Below are 17,117 nucleotides of genomic sequence, written 5' to 3'. Positions count from 1 at the left end.
GGGAAATGAACACTGTAGCATTTGAGTCATACAGTACAATAATGACTTCTCTTTCCTTATTTCTTGGGAAGAGCAGGGGGCAAGAAGCTTTCTGATGTCAGTGTTGCAGATAAGAGCTAATCATACATTTAACTGTTGAAGGCTGTCTTTAAAAACCATGTATTCCTTCCGGCCCCCACCCCCGCCACTGCACAGAGGACCTGCCTTTCCCTGGGTCTCAGGACTTGCCTAAAATGTTGCTCTGACAAAAATAAATAAATAAATTGAGGATGTGGACAACAAACTTTTCCTGTGTGATGTCACTTGGTTGCCCTTTATAAGTGGCTGCTAAAAAGCTGGGAACCCATCTGAGGACTCACACTCCAAATACACACAAAGAGGAGGCAGAAAAGAAGGAGTGCAAAGTATCGTGTTTCAGACACAGCACCAGCCACTAAGAAGAGAGCACCATGTTGCAGACCAGTCAGTACAGCCGCCTGGACTTCATGCTCTTTGTCCTGTGCAGCTTGAAGGCTATAGCTGCCTTTCCCAACTCCTCTCCACTGCTGAATCCCAGCTGGGGAAGCACAGATCGTCTGATGCACCTGTACACGTCTACGGAGAAGAACAGCTTTCATCTGCAAATCAACCCTGATGGTTATGTGGATGGGACCCCTCACCAAACCATTTACAGTAAGTAGCTTGTTACACACACAGACCTCCCCTGAACAGGACAGACTCTCTACTTTCAGGGTCTGGGGAAGCATCCTACCTCAGGTGAGACAAAGGAAAGAGAGCTAGAGCAAGGAGGCTGAATAATGCACTGAGATTATTTGGAGACCAGGTATGGGAGATGTACTCGCACGTGGAGAGCAATGGTTAATTAAACGTTTGCATTTTCCCTCCAGATAAAAGGAAAATAGAATTTAGTTAAAGACTATCCTTTTGTAGGGTTGCCAACCCTGTAGGATTTCCCTGGAGTCTCCAGGGATTAGATATAAATCTCCAGGAGACTGCTGAGAGTCACCCAGGAGATAAATGATAGGTCATTCATGAACATAAATATTAAATGCTGAATCTGATTTATACAGGGTTTTAAAAATGTAACAGTAATGTACATTTGCCTTCCTGATGTAAAGTCTATGCACCATAATCAAAAACTGATATACTTAAGCACACAGGCATGGTTACGTTGTGTGTCATGGGTATGTTGGCGTTCCACAAACCTCCTGGAATAGATTCAAACAACCCTGTCCTTTTGTTTAACAAATGAACAAAGCTGCTTAAAACAATTCAAATGACATGACCTTCAGTCTTCATTTTATAAGTAATAAATGCAGGATACCTGTCAAAAACTGCCAGACGCAACTTCTCTCTATAGGAATGTCCCCGGTTTCCTGTCACAACTCAAATTTGTGTTGGACAATGACACATCCAAAGCAGCTTATAAATCTAACCACTACATTTTCTGAGGAAAGTGCAAATAATAGAGGCAAGCAGATTGTGTCCACAAAGCCTGCTGTTGTGAATGGAAGATGGCTAATTTCATCCATGTGTTTGCATGCATAAATTTTCACTTGCAAGTGCATCAACTGTTCCCTTCTTTGAATATCTGCTTGAGAGAAAAGCTTGGGAACTATTCATTTGATCACTGTGTGAGAAATATCCCTGTGCATATGAAATGCATAATTGTATGTCCAACTGTAAATTAAATAATGGAATCTGCAAAAGCCAGGCTATGATGGGTAAACTTTTAACTCCCATTGACTTCTGTGGGACTTCTCATATGTGACTGATCTCCACTGGGACTAAAAGTTTCACAAATTGGCTCAAGGTAATTTATTGTTCTAGCATAATTAAGGGACTCCTCTTTTGCTGTTCAAAACTTACCCTAAGTGCGAAGCCATATATTCAGATGCATTTCGTGACACTTAAAAATCACCCTGGTCATTTCACAACTCAAACGTTAACCTACTAGGAATATTGAGGATTGTTTTCCAACTTATTAATGCAGCATACATCTCCTGATTGATAATGTGTAGATAATAGAGATAAAAGTTTATTTTCTTTTTGGATAAAAGATCTATTGCTTAATTTATGACTTTTTATCAGAAAATAAGCACTGGAACAACTGAACAATGCTACCTGTATTTACTCAAATATAAGACAACCCTGATTATAATATGACCCTCCAATAATTAGATCCTAATATGTAACATTTATAAATTTTATATAATTGTCCAGGTACAGAATATAATTATTGGAGGTTTGTCTTGAATTTGTCCCCTTCTCACAGCTACAGCACGGAAAATAAATTTGGGGGAATCAGCTAACCCCTTTGTCCTTGCCAGCTTCTACCCCCTACTGTCCCTTCCCCCACTCCTTATTGTCAGACCTGCTCTTCCTGAGCACATGAGAGCAAAAAAGTAAATTTGAAAAAATTGACCTTGAAATAAACATAGCTTTAGTGATTTGTATATAACTCCCATAGACTTAGCTCATCCATGTTTGATACATTTTACTTTTTTTTAAACTGTTGCAACTTTTAGCACAGGTACCCCATAAACATAGTTTTAAGTAGCACTTGGGCACCTTAGTTCAAAGCAAAGAGACTCATAATTTATCTATGCTTCATTGGACTGAAATAAAAATACAGGAAAAAAAGTATTTGCTGCACTGGCCTGAAATTAAAGAGAGAGGCCACTTTGGAAAACTGTGATTAACTAAACTTTAAAGTGCCAAGAAAACAGGTTGCAAAGAAAGTTTCAGCTAATTCTTTGTTGAAAGGCAAAACCCTTCCCTGATTTTGGACACTATACTTTTTTTTTTCTGCAGGTGCTCTCATGATCAAAGCTGAAAATGCAGGCTACGTGGTGATAACCGGTGTCAAGAGCGGGTGCTACCTCTGCATGGACATCCAAGGAAATATCTTTGGATCAGTGAGTATTTTTAACCTTCCTGAGACTCGAGTGAAATGCAGAGCAAGTCTTGCCAACTGCTATGGGGCTACCTCCTCTCTGGTGTAAATTTCCATTGTTCCAGTCACTAATCTGAAATATTTACACCAGCCAAGGACCTGGCCATTAGTCTAGAATAACTGTGTTGCTTTTAGTTAGTTATATTAACAGACTTAATTTTTGTGTCAGTTGTGCCAACGCAACTCTCTGCAAAAGCCAAGGGAGCTGCCATGGGATAAACCCAGGCAGGTCCAAATCCATGTCATCTGTGGGTATGTCTGGGAAGACATTGACACCTTCACAGAAGTTATTTTATATGAACAGAGATATAACCTCAAAGACTTGGAGGGACTATGAGTGCTTATCAGATTAACATTTTACTAAGACTTGCTTGCTACTACTTAAAGCCAGGGTCTGAGGAGAGAAATTAGAGTCCAATCCTACAATGCTCTGAGTACATCCTTGATGGTAGCAAGCCTCCTCAGCTCTGATGAGCATCAAGGATGGCTGATAGGCACTTTTACTTGCTGTACTGGCCCCTAGGACCTTTTTAAAAAAACCTGAAGGGCCTAATTCTGCACTTCTTTCTCATGTGAAAGGGCCTGTTGAAGCCAGTGGAGCTCTTCATAAGAGTGAGAACTGCCAGATGTAGCCACTGGTCCCCCTGTTGCCTACTGATACTTGTTAACCCACTGAACCATTAACACTTGCCCTATTTTTGTTTCTTAAGCATTACTTCAATCAAGAGGACTGTGTGTTTAAACAAAGGACACTGGAAAATGGATATGACGTGTACCAGTCTCCCAAGTACCACTTTTTGGTCAGCCTAGGCAGAGCTAAGCAAGTTTTTTTCCCTGGTATGAACCCACCACCTTATTCCCAGTTTTTGTCCAGGAGAAATGAGATCCCTCTAATCCGGTTCAACACGCCTGAACCCCACAGGCACACTAGAAATGCAGATATTGATCCTATGGACCCCCACCAGATGTTGATCCCCCAGAGAAAGATCTCTGCAGTGCAGGCCCTGCCACAACGGTTTCAAAGTAACTTCGCCCACCTGCCCAGAGAGCCCATGCGATTCAATCCAAATGATGTGGTCAACCCAGATGACCCTCATTCCATGATGGATGCAAGGAGGCACGCCAGCCCTCGTTTCTACATTACAAGATAGCGGGGTGTTGCTCCACCATAGACTAGAGACATGGGTGAATATATTAGACAGAAAGAACTGGCTCGTGCCCTAGAAGCTTTGATACCCAATCTCTAACCTTCTTTCACATGGCCTATTAGAAACCTGAAAGATGCTGAATTTGAGTTTTGTTCATGAGAATGACCTGTTACTGGAAAATTGAACAATGTATTTTTACAGATTGGGCTTTATGTTACTTGAAATAAGCTATATTTGCAAGGTAATAATACAAACCACACATTGGAGAGTCCAAATCTCCACTCACTTACCTCAGTGTAAATAAGAAGGAACTCTACCCAAGACTGAGGAATTAATTGTATACAATTCCTAACCAAGGAATTAATTATATACAATTCCTAATGAGGCCTGAGAGATTTGGGTCCTACAGTGTCTAAATTCTAGTGTAGGCAGGGAAATTCACTTCCAAACCACCCTGCAAACTCTAGGACAATGGGTACATAACTGATTGTATTTTATAGAAAACTTCCTTCAATGTATTTTGGTTTGTTAAGATCAGAGTCCAAGTCTCCTTTCACACCAGTGTAAAGCCAAAGTAATTCCACTGATGTTAAAGGAGAGTAAAACTGGAATAATTTTCAGGAGAATTTGGTCCTAAGGAGAAAGAGTTAGTTTGGATACAGTAAGAATTGACCATGCTGAACCCATACTGAAATTACTTTGGGGTCTGGAAACGCTCTGGCAGTCTTTTACTCTTTTTATTCATAGTTCCTTCTATATTGTGCTCCCTGCAGTCAGCCAAGGTCTAGGGCAGAAGTGTAGGGAAATAAAATGAAGAAAAGTTTTTTTGCAGTATTTCCAACCCAGAGAGCAAGAAGTTCCAAAAAATAACAGGTATGACACAACTGTATCCACCAGGTTAATGTTTTTGGTATGTATACTACTTAACTCTATTGGAGAAAATCATAGTTGCTCAGTTGCATGTCATAGGCCCTGCACAGCTCTAACTGGTAATAGAGATACTCCTCTAACTAGAGTCTGTCAGGATGAGTATTTCTGGAGTGGAAGACTTGAATTCTATCCCAGCTGTTTCCTTGAAGGTCCAAGAGGGCCATATCATGCTGCAGAGTTGTACAGGGAAGTCCCTACATGGTATTGTCCCTACACAGCATTGTTTCCTACAATAAGTTATACTTTTATCTTAAGATCTGCAAGTATTGGGAAAAAACACTCCTTCTGTGATTTCCAGCCTGGTTCAATCTAGATGGATTGGTAAACACTCTAGATAAGCTCACTTATCAGAACTGAGCCTCTCTCTTGAGGTCTGCCCAAAGTTAAAATGTAGTTTCACCAACAGATAAATGGAAAATTCTGGATGGACAAACCACAGAGGAGAGGTCTGATGGAGTTTTTATACTTTTCTAAATTTTTATTTGTTCCCATAGATCTGCAAGACAGGATTGGAAAAGATCCCAAATAAGGTTCTCTTGTGATGAGCTTCTCTGGTACTTCCTGCTTCTGATAAAGCTAGAAACACTCTTAAGATTAACTTGGTAATTTAGCAACTGGTCTCAAAATAATTAAGAGCAGGAGAGGGAACAGATATGAAAGACAATTTGAAACATGTATTCCAAACTCCAAAAAAAAGACTGGGTTTTAGGTCAAGATGCTGGTCAAAACAGTTCTTTTTGTATCCAAACTCCTTAAGACAGCGAAGCCTTACCTTCAGACTGGCTAGCTATCCTGAAGGGAAAGTACCTGGGATGCACCAGGTGCTGTACTCTTATGCAAAACAGTCTCTTCCTGGATCAAATGATTCAGTGCAGGAGTGGCAGCAAGTGGCTCCTACTCCCGTGTTCTTCAGTGTAGCGGAATTAGGTCCTTTGCACAGAACATGGAGACAGGTGTCAAACAAACTATGCTTTGCTTGCAGGAATATTTAAGTATGACTTACTTCAGTGGAGCTCTACCAGGGATTAATCTAACTCATTATCTTTAAACACAAAGAGGGAGATGATAGAAACATTAACTCTAAGCCTTGCCCTGCTTTCTTAATGCTTCTCCTGCTGTTACAATTGCTTAAGAAACTAGGTGTGAGGAGTACTGGTAACCACTTGCACTGAGTGGATTCTGACCAGCAACCTGGTTGGTGCTGTGCATCCTAAATAGGTTTTCTAGCTTTGGAAGAGTTTCTGCCCAAAGATAACTTTGGAGCAGAACTTCTCATTCTCTCTAAATCCGCAGCTGGAGGAAATCCACAGAGCTCCACTGACTTCAAAAGAGCTACACTGATTTGGACCAGCTAAGAGAACTGACCCAGTATCTATATTTAATGGTTTTACCATGTCCTTTTTTTCATGCCTGATTCTGATCTCACTTACATGGGTTTTCAATCTATGGAGCTATGCCACACACGCACTGGAAGTGGGGAGAAATCAGAAGCAGGCTCTACAGGAAAGTCAAATGTGATGGATGTTTAACATAATCTCTTTATTTTGAATGTGTGTGTATTTTCCCCCTCAAGATGCAGATTCACCAGAATGCTTTATTTATTTATTTAAATGTATTTAGACAGCACCGAGGCATCCGAATAACTATGCATTAGGCATAGGGGCATCTAGAGCAATAACAGAAGCAGCAGCAGGCCAGAATCTGATCCCACTCATACCACTGTCAATCTAAAGTCATGTCAGCAAGGTCAATGGGGTTACACTGGGACCAGAACTGGACACACTGTGTCCACTGCCTGGCATGAAATGTTTCTAGATTTAAAGGGGTGAGGGCTGACTGTCCTGCTACTGTCTTTTACAATAGCTCTCTCTCCCTAAAATAGGGAGAGGCATCTCTGTTTTGATGCCTGGGCCAGCAAAGCAGTTCAGAGGCTATTTGCAGTTTAAGTTGGGAGAGACACTGGGTCTGATTCTCCTGTCATGACAGTGTCTTCCCAGGGAGCAATTCTCGATTTACACTGGTATACGAGGGAGGATGTTTTTGTTTAAAAAAAGCTAAATGGGGTCAAAGAGTGGTAATTTTGTTTTGTTTTTACTAACAGGTTAAGTTTTAGTAGGACTTTCTTTAGTATGCTGTCTATACAATAGGCAGAAAATGACTTTATTTATGTATTATATTTTTAATCATTCCACTTGATTCACTTCTTCTTTTTTTGGCCTTTGGCCCCTGAGAACTCTATACTGGAATCATATTGAGAGAAAAAAGGAAGTCTACCCAATGGAGCATATTCTGGACTTCTTAAAAGTGGAATTAAGACTTGAAATATCCTAATGGAAAGCCATGCTTTCTGTACAAGTGATGTAAGCTAGAGTCAGAATTGGGCATTAAGAATACAAGCATATTGCAAAAAAGATCACACAGGGCCCCATTCTGTTCTCATGCCGGTGCAATTCCATTCACTTCAGGAGAGTCACTCCTGATTTATACCAGCATACATGAAAAGAGAATTGGGCTCATCGTGAAAATTAAGGGCTGATGCAAGTGATGTTACTGAAGTTACTAGGGCACATGTTCAGCTGGTATAAATTTTTTGCCCCACTGGTTTTAAAGGTCTCCAAGACTTTAAGTCAGAGGAGCTGGGACAATTTACACCATCTAAAGATTTGCCCCTGTGAGTGTACAGGCTCAGGAAGAGTTGCAATACTGCATGCTACTACCGTACAATACTAGCACCCACAGAGTTTAACGGAACATTATAGTACTACAGAACCATGCTAGACCTGAGCATCTCACAAAGTGGTGTGAAGGATGGGGAGAAAGGTTGTTTCACTTAATCTCCCCTGATAGTCGGGGATCTTTAGTTCTTATGCCAGAAATAAAGGTAGAATGGGTGTTTGCATCAAAAATCTATTTGTAACCATGCAGAATTAGGAGGGCATTTTGGAGTTCATTCTTCTAAGGAGGTGCTGGCCATCACCAGCTTTGAAGAAAGCATTCTTCTTTTTGTTTTGTTTAATATATTGCAATATTTATTTATTTATTTGAATGATTGCAGGTATAGCAGAATATTTATAGATATTTATAATTATGTATTCCAAAAACAGAAAGAAAAACTGTTCCATTTTATAAAATGCAAATAAACTTTTTCCTTTTCTCAGTTGGTGGTCACTGCCTGTTTTATGTTAAGTTCCCTCCTCATCATCAGACTAGTGTTTTCAGTCATATACAAATCCATGGCCCTCACTAGCTAGACATAAAACCAATACAGCATCCACTAGTTTCTGTGGACAGCTCCAATCTGGCCCCAGCAGGGTTATGACACTGAAGAGTATCATGAAGTACTTGCAGATCTTCAGTTAAAAAGCCCTGTACAAGATATGGTTATTACCATCAGTGCTGCTTAGTGGTCTGTCTGCAATGAGGGGGCATTTCCCTGCACAAGGAACATGCACCTATTTCCCAAAACTTCCTGCAGAGGCCTAAGGCTTACTGTCAACCCTCCAGCAGAGAAGTCTGAGATTGAATAGACCACAGAAACCAACATTTCCTCTCACCTCCCACATCCTGAAAGGGCCTTCAGGCCATAAGGCTACTGAAGTTCACTCTCGTACAATGTTTCTTAACCCGTGGGTTGCAATCCAAAAGTGGATTGCAAGAATACATGAAAGGGTTGCAAACAAACTATAACAATAGATCAACAAACTTTAAAAATGGATTCTCCTTTAGAGGAGAAAAATGTGGAAAACTGGGGCTTTTCCCTTATAGGCTGGTAGAGTTATAGCCTGCAAGGGGCTGCTTGGCCCCCCCCCCATAACCCCACACAGCCCCACACACTGGGGGCAGTGGGTCGGGAGTGAGGGGCACTGGGTTGGGACTGGCCAATGTTTTCAAATGGGTCCTGGTACAAAAGAGGTTGAGAACTACTGCTTTAGGATACCAGTGGGCTTTAAAGCCCCAAAAGCTGTGACTGTTATATTCCATCTCCTGGGCCCAGCCTCAAGCACCCCAATCAAAAATTAACCCAGAGTTAAAGGGCACCTTCCCTGCTGCAATGGTGCCACATGCAGCACAAAGAGGAGAGAGGAGCATTAGAGCCACAGGTTCAGAAGCCCTGCTTACTTCTCCCCCATTGGACTGGGGATCCAAAGTCAGAGACAGATGGATAAAGCCTGGGAACAAGACAAACAAATATTAAGGGCATGGTGGTGTGTTTGTCTTTTGGGAGGAAGGCTGTTCATCTTCTTTTGCTGGACAGTCCTGCCCATGGCTGGGGGTCAAGGGATGTGGGTGGGGAAATGCTTGGGGCAGAGGGTGGGGAGGTGGCTCTGCTGCTTGCTCCTAGGGAAGGCAGCAGAGCCCCTTCTTCCCAGGCAGTCCCAGCTGGGTCCCCGTGGGCTACCACCTGAACAGCCCCCTCACCTACAGGGTCCCCTGGTGCCTGCGGCTGTGGTGCCACAACCTGATCTTAGCAACACCCCTCCTCCCCAATGTAAAAATTTAATTTAAATATTTATATTTAAATTTAAATATGTTTGCCCATCTGCAGTATAAAAAAGGTTGGGAACCACTGACCGAAGGAGTGTCTTCTGAGGTAGCTTGCTGTCTCCAGTAACCCAAACTACCTGCTGGTCATCAGGGAAACTACCTCAACATTGTGCTGAATGTGACTGATGATGCTATGGGATGGCCACTGAGAGCAGGACCTTGGCTGTGGGTTTGCACCAAGCACACCTGGCAGTGCAAACACCCTTTATGCACAGGAAAAAGGGGCAATGCTTGACCCTCAGCCAAGGGCATTCTGGGAAATATAGTTTGAAGAGCCAGGGGACTGCTTTTCCTAATTCTTCTTATAAATGGCTGTGTCTAATAATGGAATTTTAAGATTTATTTGCATAAACAGCATTATTCTGTATGGAAACAAGGAAGGGTTAAGCCTAGGTAGCTTTATTTATGTATTTATTGAAGGGAGAAGCTGGATTTAGTTCATATTGCTACAGGAGAGGTAGCGAGCACACAACTTTCTCTTATACCTCATGTTGTCAGACACATTTTTCAGTAGAGACTGTGTGTGAAATTTGACAGCAATTACGGGGCGAGGCCTCACAACTTTTAGCGGAAAATCTTGCCCTAGATGAAGCGAATAGCCAGTATGGCCACACAGAGCTCGTGCCTCATTGGGGGGAACATGGAATCAGGAAGAAGCCCGGTTCTGGCTTATTTTATGGGGCACATATTTCTGACCTCTTTTGCGATACAAATGATGGGGGCTGGAGTTTTGGGTCCCCCACTGCAGAAAGGATGTAGAGAAATTGAAGAGAGTCCAGTGGAGGGCAACAAAAATGGTTAGGAGACTGGGGGACATAACTAATGAGGATGGTGGGCTTAGAAATGGTATTTAAAGGTTTGTTTTTGGGGAATTGGCTGATAGATATAAATGTATGCATTGAAATGGTTTAAGATGGGCAGCAGGGGTTAACTGATTTCTAAGGAGCTTGGGTCTCACACACAAAGTTTCTCACAGCCTTGGAAGCAAATGAGCTGCCTGACACAACAAGGCCAATGGATGGACACACAGCCTGAGAATTGAGGGGGCATGCCATAACATGAGATCAGAGCCTGTAAGGCAGACAGGTCGTCTAACACAACAAGGAAACATAGTTTAGAAAACAGCCTGGGAAATGAGAGCATATACCATACTGTCCCATAACACAAGATAAAGTGACACCAGCTACAAGGCCCCAGAGCAGGGGGTCTGAGTCCCAGTTTTGGTGGACCAGACCAAATTAGGAGAAGGCTTGGAAAGACCAAATTAGTAGGTGTGTATGTGATGGCTTGGAATGCGTTGACGACACAGTACGTAGACAGTGTGACCACAGAAAGACAGACACCCAACCAGCAACAGCCACGGATGAAGAATCATCGGGGTCATCAGGAGGGAAGGCGAATACAAAAGCAGAGACTTGAGAATAACAAACAGTCCCTTCCTCCTCCTCCTTTTCCTCCCTGAGAGGGGTCCCCATCCCCATCCCTGGAAAGGGACCCTGAAGCCACCATGGACAGAGGGCATACAACCAGCCCATCATACACCCCGGGGTGGCGGGGAGGGGAGGAAGGCCTCAGCATCCTAACTCCAGAATGCTGACACCTTAGAGAGAGAGCCTCAGAGTGGAGACTGCATCCTGGCCAGGTGCACTTTGACTCCGATGACAGCCCTAGGATTGGTAGCTATAGAATTGCTTGATTGTTTGTATTGCATCTTTTCTGTTATCATTATGTATCAATAAATTTGCCTATTATCAAATGGAAAGGTCGTGGTTGGTCTGAGGGTGGGTTACCCCTGCTGTTCCCACCCCCAGAATCTGGATCCTAAATCCAGAGCCAACAATTAGTGCCCAAGGTGGGGCTAGGGACTCTGACTCAGGAACTGGGGACCAGGTCCAGTGCCAGCAATGGCTGACTGGAATCCTGGAACTGGAACTTGAGGGCAGTAACCTGACAGATCAGGGAATTTGTTGATACAGAATAACCCTTTTTAGAGAGTTCAGCTAGAACTTGTAGTAAGGTAGAGCTGTATGGTAATTGTGTAGGTTTGTAAGTTTTGTGCAGGAGATGTTGTTTGCCTAGGTCAGGCAAAGTAGTGGACACAGGTAAGTGCTGTGGTCTGCTTGGGATTAAGTAAGAACCGCCAAATTGTGTTTGCAATAGGAAACTAGAGAGCAGAGAAAGTCAGCTCTCTCTGCTGGGGAGACTGTGTGAATGAACAGGGACAGGGCCCTTGGGACTCTAAGGTCCTTGAAAAGGGTTATAGTCTTCTGTGGAGTCTGTAAGGTGAAGGTTATAGGTGCAGGTTATGGCAAGGCATAGTGTTATCCAGGCAGTGCAGCTTCAGAAAGTTCAGAGACACTTGAGAGAGGAATGTGAGACAGATACTTTGGTATCTTGTGTGCCCCGGAAAATAGAGGCAGCATGGGGCACAGAAAGAGACAAGGTATGTCTGGACAAGGACCCCTGCTCAGGCAGTGGCAGACAATTTGTGATTGGAAGTGAGGGGGAACAAGGCCTCTGGGTCCTAAATCCAGCACCAACAAGGGGTGGCTGAGAGAACTGGGCTTATTTAGTCTCTGTACACATGCTCCAGGAGGTAGGTGTGTGTGTGTGGGGGGGTGGGGGGGCGCTAGAATTAGAGTGCCTCCAGAAGATGCTCTAATTTAAGTGCCCAGAGCATCACATGTCTCAGCATTCCCACGCTGAAAAATGGCGATGGGGCGCTTTAACTAAAGCTTGTTGAACATGGAAAAGAAACTGCCCTGTCCTAAGTGGTGCTGAATCAGATGCCAATCTCAAGGGGGGCATGTGCCCCCCCCCCCACCCCCTTACCAGTTGGCTGTACCAGAGGGGTTGTGGAAGCTCTTACCTACCCTTTCTGTAATAGATTCCAGGCCCCTCACCATCCTCATCTCCCCTGAGGAGATGCAAAAAAAGCAGGAGAAATGGCACTAGTTTGTTAGCAGAATAAACCTACTTCTTTCCCCTGGGTCTACTTCTTCACTGGCCTGCAGAACAGGGCACTCATACAAGGTGCAAATCATTACCTAATTAGGCCAAGTGTCTACCACTCAGGTGAATGACTACCGAGAGGATAAAAGAAAATCAGGCTCCTTGTCCCTAGGCTTCCCATCAGTTATGATCTATATTTTAGAAAGCAAAGACAAATGAACAGATGTCTTGGTACTCTTACTTGTTCTTTTTTAACTATTAGCCTAGTTACTTCAGTTAACATCACTTTCAATGAACTCTGGAGACATTAGTTAACTAAACAGGGCTGCATTAGTGACCAGCTTCTTTGTACTTCCCCCTTCCAAGAATAATTCTGTCTTTTTTGTTTTTCATTGTCATCCTCTCAGAACCCTCCTCCAGGTTGGAAACCATGGAATAGTCACTTGCAGGCAAGTTTTCACCAGCATCCATTGCTTTTGGACACCTCTGCCTTCAGTTTTTGAAATTCAGGCTTGATTTCTTAAGAATATAACACAAAATATGCACAGCTCCAGCAGGCATTAGTGGCAGCTACAGATCAGTCCCAGAAAAGTTAAGAGAGAGAAGTAGCCATGGAACAGAGAAGTGGAAAAAGGGTGGAAACAGCTATGGGCAGGAGTGGGAAGAGAAAACAATGAAGGAAGTGGAGATGGAAAGTGGGAAACAGATTGCAGGAAGCCATGCTGGCAAAGCAGCATTTGCCAAGGGATAATTTTTCATCTGATCTGACTGCCTGAGGGCAGAAGGGGGAGTTTTCTAGGCCTGTTGCAATTTTAAGGGTTTGGCAGGCATACCACAAAGTAAGCCCCATGACCTCCCTGAGTGACACTCCAATCCTCTTCCTCTGTTGAACCAGGTGCTCTGCTTCTGCCCTACCTGCCAGTGTACTGCCTGCCCCATCTCTGATGTGCTATGAGCCACACACAGAACCTGCCCATGACACTTGTGGCCTGTGCACTGCAGGTTGGCCACCCCTGCTGTAACAGAGTACAAAAAACTGATTATTAATTAGATAACTCCAGCAAAAAACATAAACCGGAAGAAGACATACGTAAGTCATTTTTGCTTATGGTGGCAAAGTACTGAGGCCTACACTGTTTAATGGAAAGCTCCCAGGGGCCATGGACTTCCTCATGGACCAAGCAGCACAAGGCACATCTTCCAGTAGAGTTGGGTTGGTAAGAAAGAACCACCAGGGATTACCTGTGCCCCTGCTTCTGGGTGTCTTGCAGACTGGATGCCCTGTCACAGGGGATAAGCTTGTGTTACACCTCACCCTGATCGTGAGAACTGCATGGCGAGTGAATCAGATGGCAAGATGCTTTTTCTGGAACCAGGAGCTCTGTGTACATGGGTTGATGCTGTAATAAAGTCTTCCAGTGATACATGGTAATTGGATAGCTACCTCACACATAATGAAATAAAGATTCCCTCCTTCTCTAAAAGAGGCAGAACTCCATCACTTGTGTTGAAGAGGAAACTCCTGTTTGCTCTCCCATGACAAAAGGTTTACAGGGAAAGCTTGTCTTCTCACTGTCAGTGCCTTGCACCACAAATCTTTCAGCAGATCTGAAGTCTGCCCAGAAGAGGGCATGACTGCATATACACATCAGCCTGCACTTTTTAATGTACTCAACTTTTCACACTGTGATTCCAAGCCCACTTTCAGCTATGAAGTTCTTTCCTCTGGTTCCTTACTCTATCCATGTTCTTCTTCCCAAACTAACTGTGCAAAAGGATCTCAAATTCCCTTCTGTTCTCACTGTTCTGTTCACTGGCCCTTCTGTATAAGATCCCTTGACTCCCTTTTTTTCATCTGTTTTTCACTACTTTGAAAGACCATCTGGGGGTTGGCTGTGGGAAGAGTAACATGGCACAGTTATCTTGTAGCTCTCTCCCACATGGTATTGTTCATGCTGTTCACTGGTGCTTGCTCTGGTCCCTATAACCCTTACATTACCCAGCTCCTGCATTGACAGGAAATATATATTTTTTCTCTTTATGCATCACTTTGTCATCATACAGTTGTGAGCTGCCTCTACAGCTTTATATGTATACATATTTTGTTTTATGTGTACGAATCAGGTGACACTCAAGCTTGCACCCAAACCCTATACTAGTGGTGATAACCCAGGTTCATTTACACAGTACTATTATCATTACTTATTTTGTAACATCAATGGTCCTGCAAGACAAATAGTTATGCATTTTGATTCACAGCTGCCTGGTATTTTGTATCCTCATTCCTTCCTGCATAATAAATGTTCCCTCCTGAGAAGAAGACTGGAGAGTTCTGAGCTGGTAGCACTTCAACCACTGTATGCAAATATAAGCACAAAAAGCAAAGCACTGGGAACTGGGGTGGAGGCCTCTGGTCTCTTCCATGCAGATTTTAACAGCACCAGTTGGGACAAGGGAAAGCAAAACACAGGGAGGAGGTAGAAAAGTGGAGGGGTACAAAGAATAGTTGATACTGGGATTACTAGGGGTTACGCAGAAGGCTGTAGGATTTGGGGATGTGGGAAATGTTTTTTTAGGTTATTTAAATTGCATGTGTATACTGGAGAACAGGGCAAGGTGCGTGTAAAGGACAGGGATTTGAGCAGGAGGGGAGTAAGAAGGGGAAGGTGGGTAGGAAAGGAAAATAAGAAAGGATGAAGGATTTAGCATAACTGATGGGGGTCAAGGGGAAGGGAGGTGAGGGGGACAGAAGCCCTAGGTGGCAACTTTGTTGGAGGGAGAGGTGCAAAAACAGCTTCTGTCACAAATGGCATGGCAGCAGCAATGGGCACAGAGCTCCCTGTTGTGCCTGCGATAATGGATGAGGGAGGAAACAGCAGACGCTATGAGGACACGTTAAGGTACAGAGCTCAGGCTGAGCAAGTGACATTATGAACAGAAGGCTGGGCTGGTGTCAGTGCCCAGCATTTGTGGAGCAGAGCCCACACCTAAGAGTTTGTCACCCACCCAGGCTCCATGTAGATTGTAGTGGTAGATACAGGAGTTTAGGGCTAAGGACAGAAATTACGCATGAACTGGTTTAAGTTAAGTGGATTGCAAATTGGCTGAAGGGTCGTACTCAGAGGGTGGTGGTGGACAGGTCATATTTGACCTGGGGGGAAGTGGGCAGCGGAGTCCCCCAGGGCTTGGTTCTTGGGCCCGCACTGTTCAATTTCTTTATCAGCGATTTGGACGACGGGGTGAAAAGCAACCTGTTCAAATTTGCTGATGATACCAAAATTTGGGGTGAGGTGGGCATGCTAGCAGGGAGGGAAAGACTGCAGAAAGACCTGGATAGGTCGCAAAGGTGGACTAACAAAAACAGGATGCATTTCAATACTGACAAATGCAGGGTGCTGCACTTGGGCAGTAGTAACCAGCAGCACACACATAAGATGGGAAACTCCCTTCTTGAGAGCATGGAGGCAGAAAGGGATCTTGGAGTCATCATTGACTCCAAAATGAACACGGGCCGACAATGCAAGGTCACGGTCGGCAGGGCTAACCGGACCCTATCGTGCATCCACAGGTGCATCTTAAGTAGGGCCAAGGAGGTGATCCTCCCCCTCTACGTGACACTGGTCAGGCCACAGCTGGAGTACTGTGTCCAGTTCTGGGCACCCCACTTTAAGAGGGATGTGGACAACATTGAGAGGGTCCAGAGGAGGACCACCCGCATAATCTGGGGACAGCAGGGCAGACCCTACGAGGAGAGGCTACGGGACCTGAACCTGTTCAGCCTTCACAAGAGAAGGCTGAGGGGGACCTGGTGACCGTCTATAAACTCACTAGAGGGGACCAGAAGGGTTTGGGGGAGTCCTTGTTTCCCCTAGCGCCCCCCGGGATAATAAGGAATAACGGCCACAAGTTGTTGGAGAGTAGGTTTAGATTAGACATCCGTAGGAACTACTTCACAGTTAGGGCGGCTAGGATCTGGAACCAACTTCCAAGGGAAGTGGTGCTGGCTTCTACCCTGGGGGTCCTTAAGAAGTGGCTCGATGCCTACCTGGCTGGGGTCATTTGAGCCCAGTTTCTCTCCTGCCCAGGCAGGGGGTCGGACTTGAAGATCTACAAGGCCCCTTCCGACCCTACTTCTATGATTCTATGAAGTGATCCAAAACTGGTTTAAACCTGTAACAGAACAGAAGCTCAGTCCACATAAACCAGTTTCAAAATGGCTGAAACTGATTTAAGATAAACCTGGTTGGATGTAGTATCAGACTTAACTGACTTGGATCAAACCAGTCTATGAAATTTCTGTCCCAGACCCCTTCCTGGTTCAAGTTAAATCACAGCCCCCCACTATCTTAGCATACTTTCCAGCCCTAGGCTGGGCTATGTTGTTTGCTCCAGAGAGCAGGGTTGGCTCCACCCCTCTGCTCCTAGTGGGACCAGTGAAGGCTAGCAGTGAAGGCTGACAAGGGGTGGGAAGCAAGCCCAGTCTGCAGAGGGGTGGAGGGAAGGGGACTGCTCCCCCAACAAAACCTGCCTGGGGCCTGGGAGGTGGGTTAAACACTCCTTTCTCCACTCAAACTTACTGCTGGCTG

General features: G+C 44.2%; 1 protein-coding gene across 1 annotated transcript; it reads left to right on the top strand.

The window, feature by feature from the left end:
- The first annotated feature begins 241 nt into the window (after positions 1-241).
- Positions 242-8,191, top strand: FGF23 (fibroblast growth factor 23). Its single transcript, XM_006261542.3, has 3 exons — positions 242-672; positions 2,815-2,918; positions 3,667-8,191. Exons 1-3 carry the CDS (start codon positions 450-452, stop codon positions 4,105-4,107), a joined length of 768 nt encoding a protein of 255 aa, XP_006261604.1. The 5' UTR covers positions 242-449; the 3' UTR covers positions 4,108-8,191.
- Positions 8,192-17,117: the final 8,926 nt, after the last annotated feature.

The sequence above is a fragment of the Alligator mississippiensis genome, chromosome 4 (assembly GCF_030867095.1).
Source record: "Alligator mississippiensis isolate rAllMis1 chromosome 4, rAllMis1, whole genome shotgun sequence".
In the NCBI taxonomy this organism is placed as follows: Eukaryota; Metazoa; Chordata; order Crocodylia; family Alligatoridae; genus Alligator; species Alligator mississippiensis.
This window is presented reverse-complemented; position numbering and strand designations above follow the sequence as displayed.

Excerpts from the sequence above, each read along its gene's own strand:
- FGF23 (XM_006261542.3), top strand. The coding sequence starts at position 450 with ATGTTGCAGACCAGTCAGTACAGCCGCCTGGACTTCATGCTCTTTGTC. Across the intron at positions 673-2,814 it reads CCCTCACCAAACCATTTACA|GTGCTCTCATGATCAAAGCT; the intron begins GTAAGTAGCTTG and ends TTTTTTCTGCAG. Across the intron at positions 2,919-3,666 it reads AAGGAAATATCTTTGGATCA|CATTACTTCAATCAAGAGGA; the intron begins GTGAGTATTTTT and ends TTGTTTCTTAAG.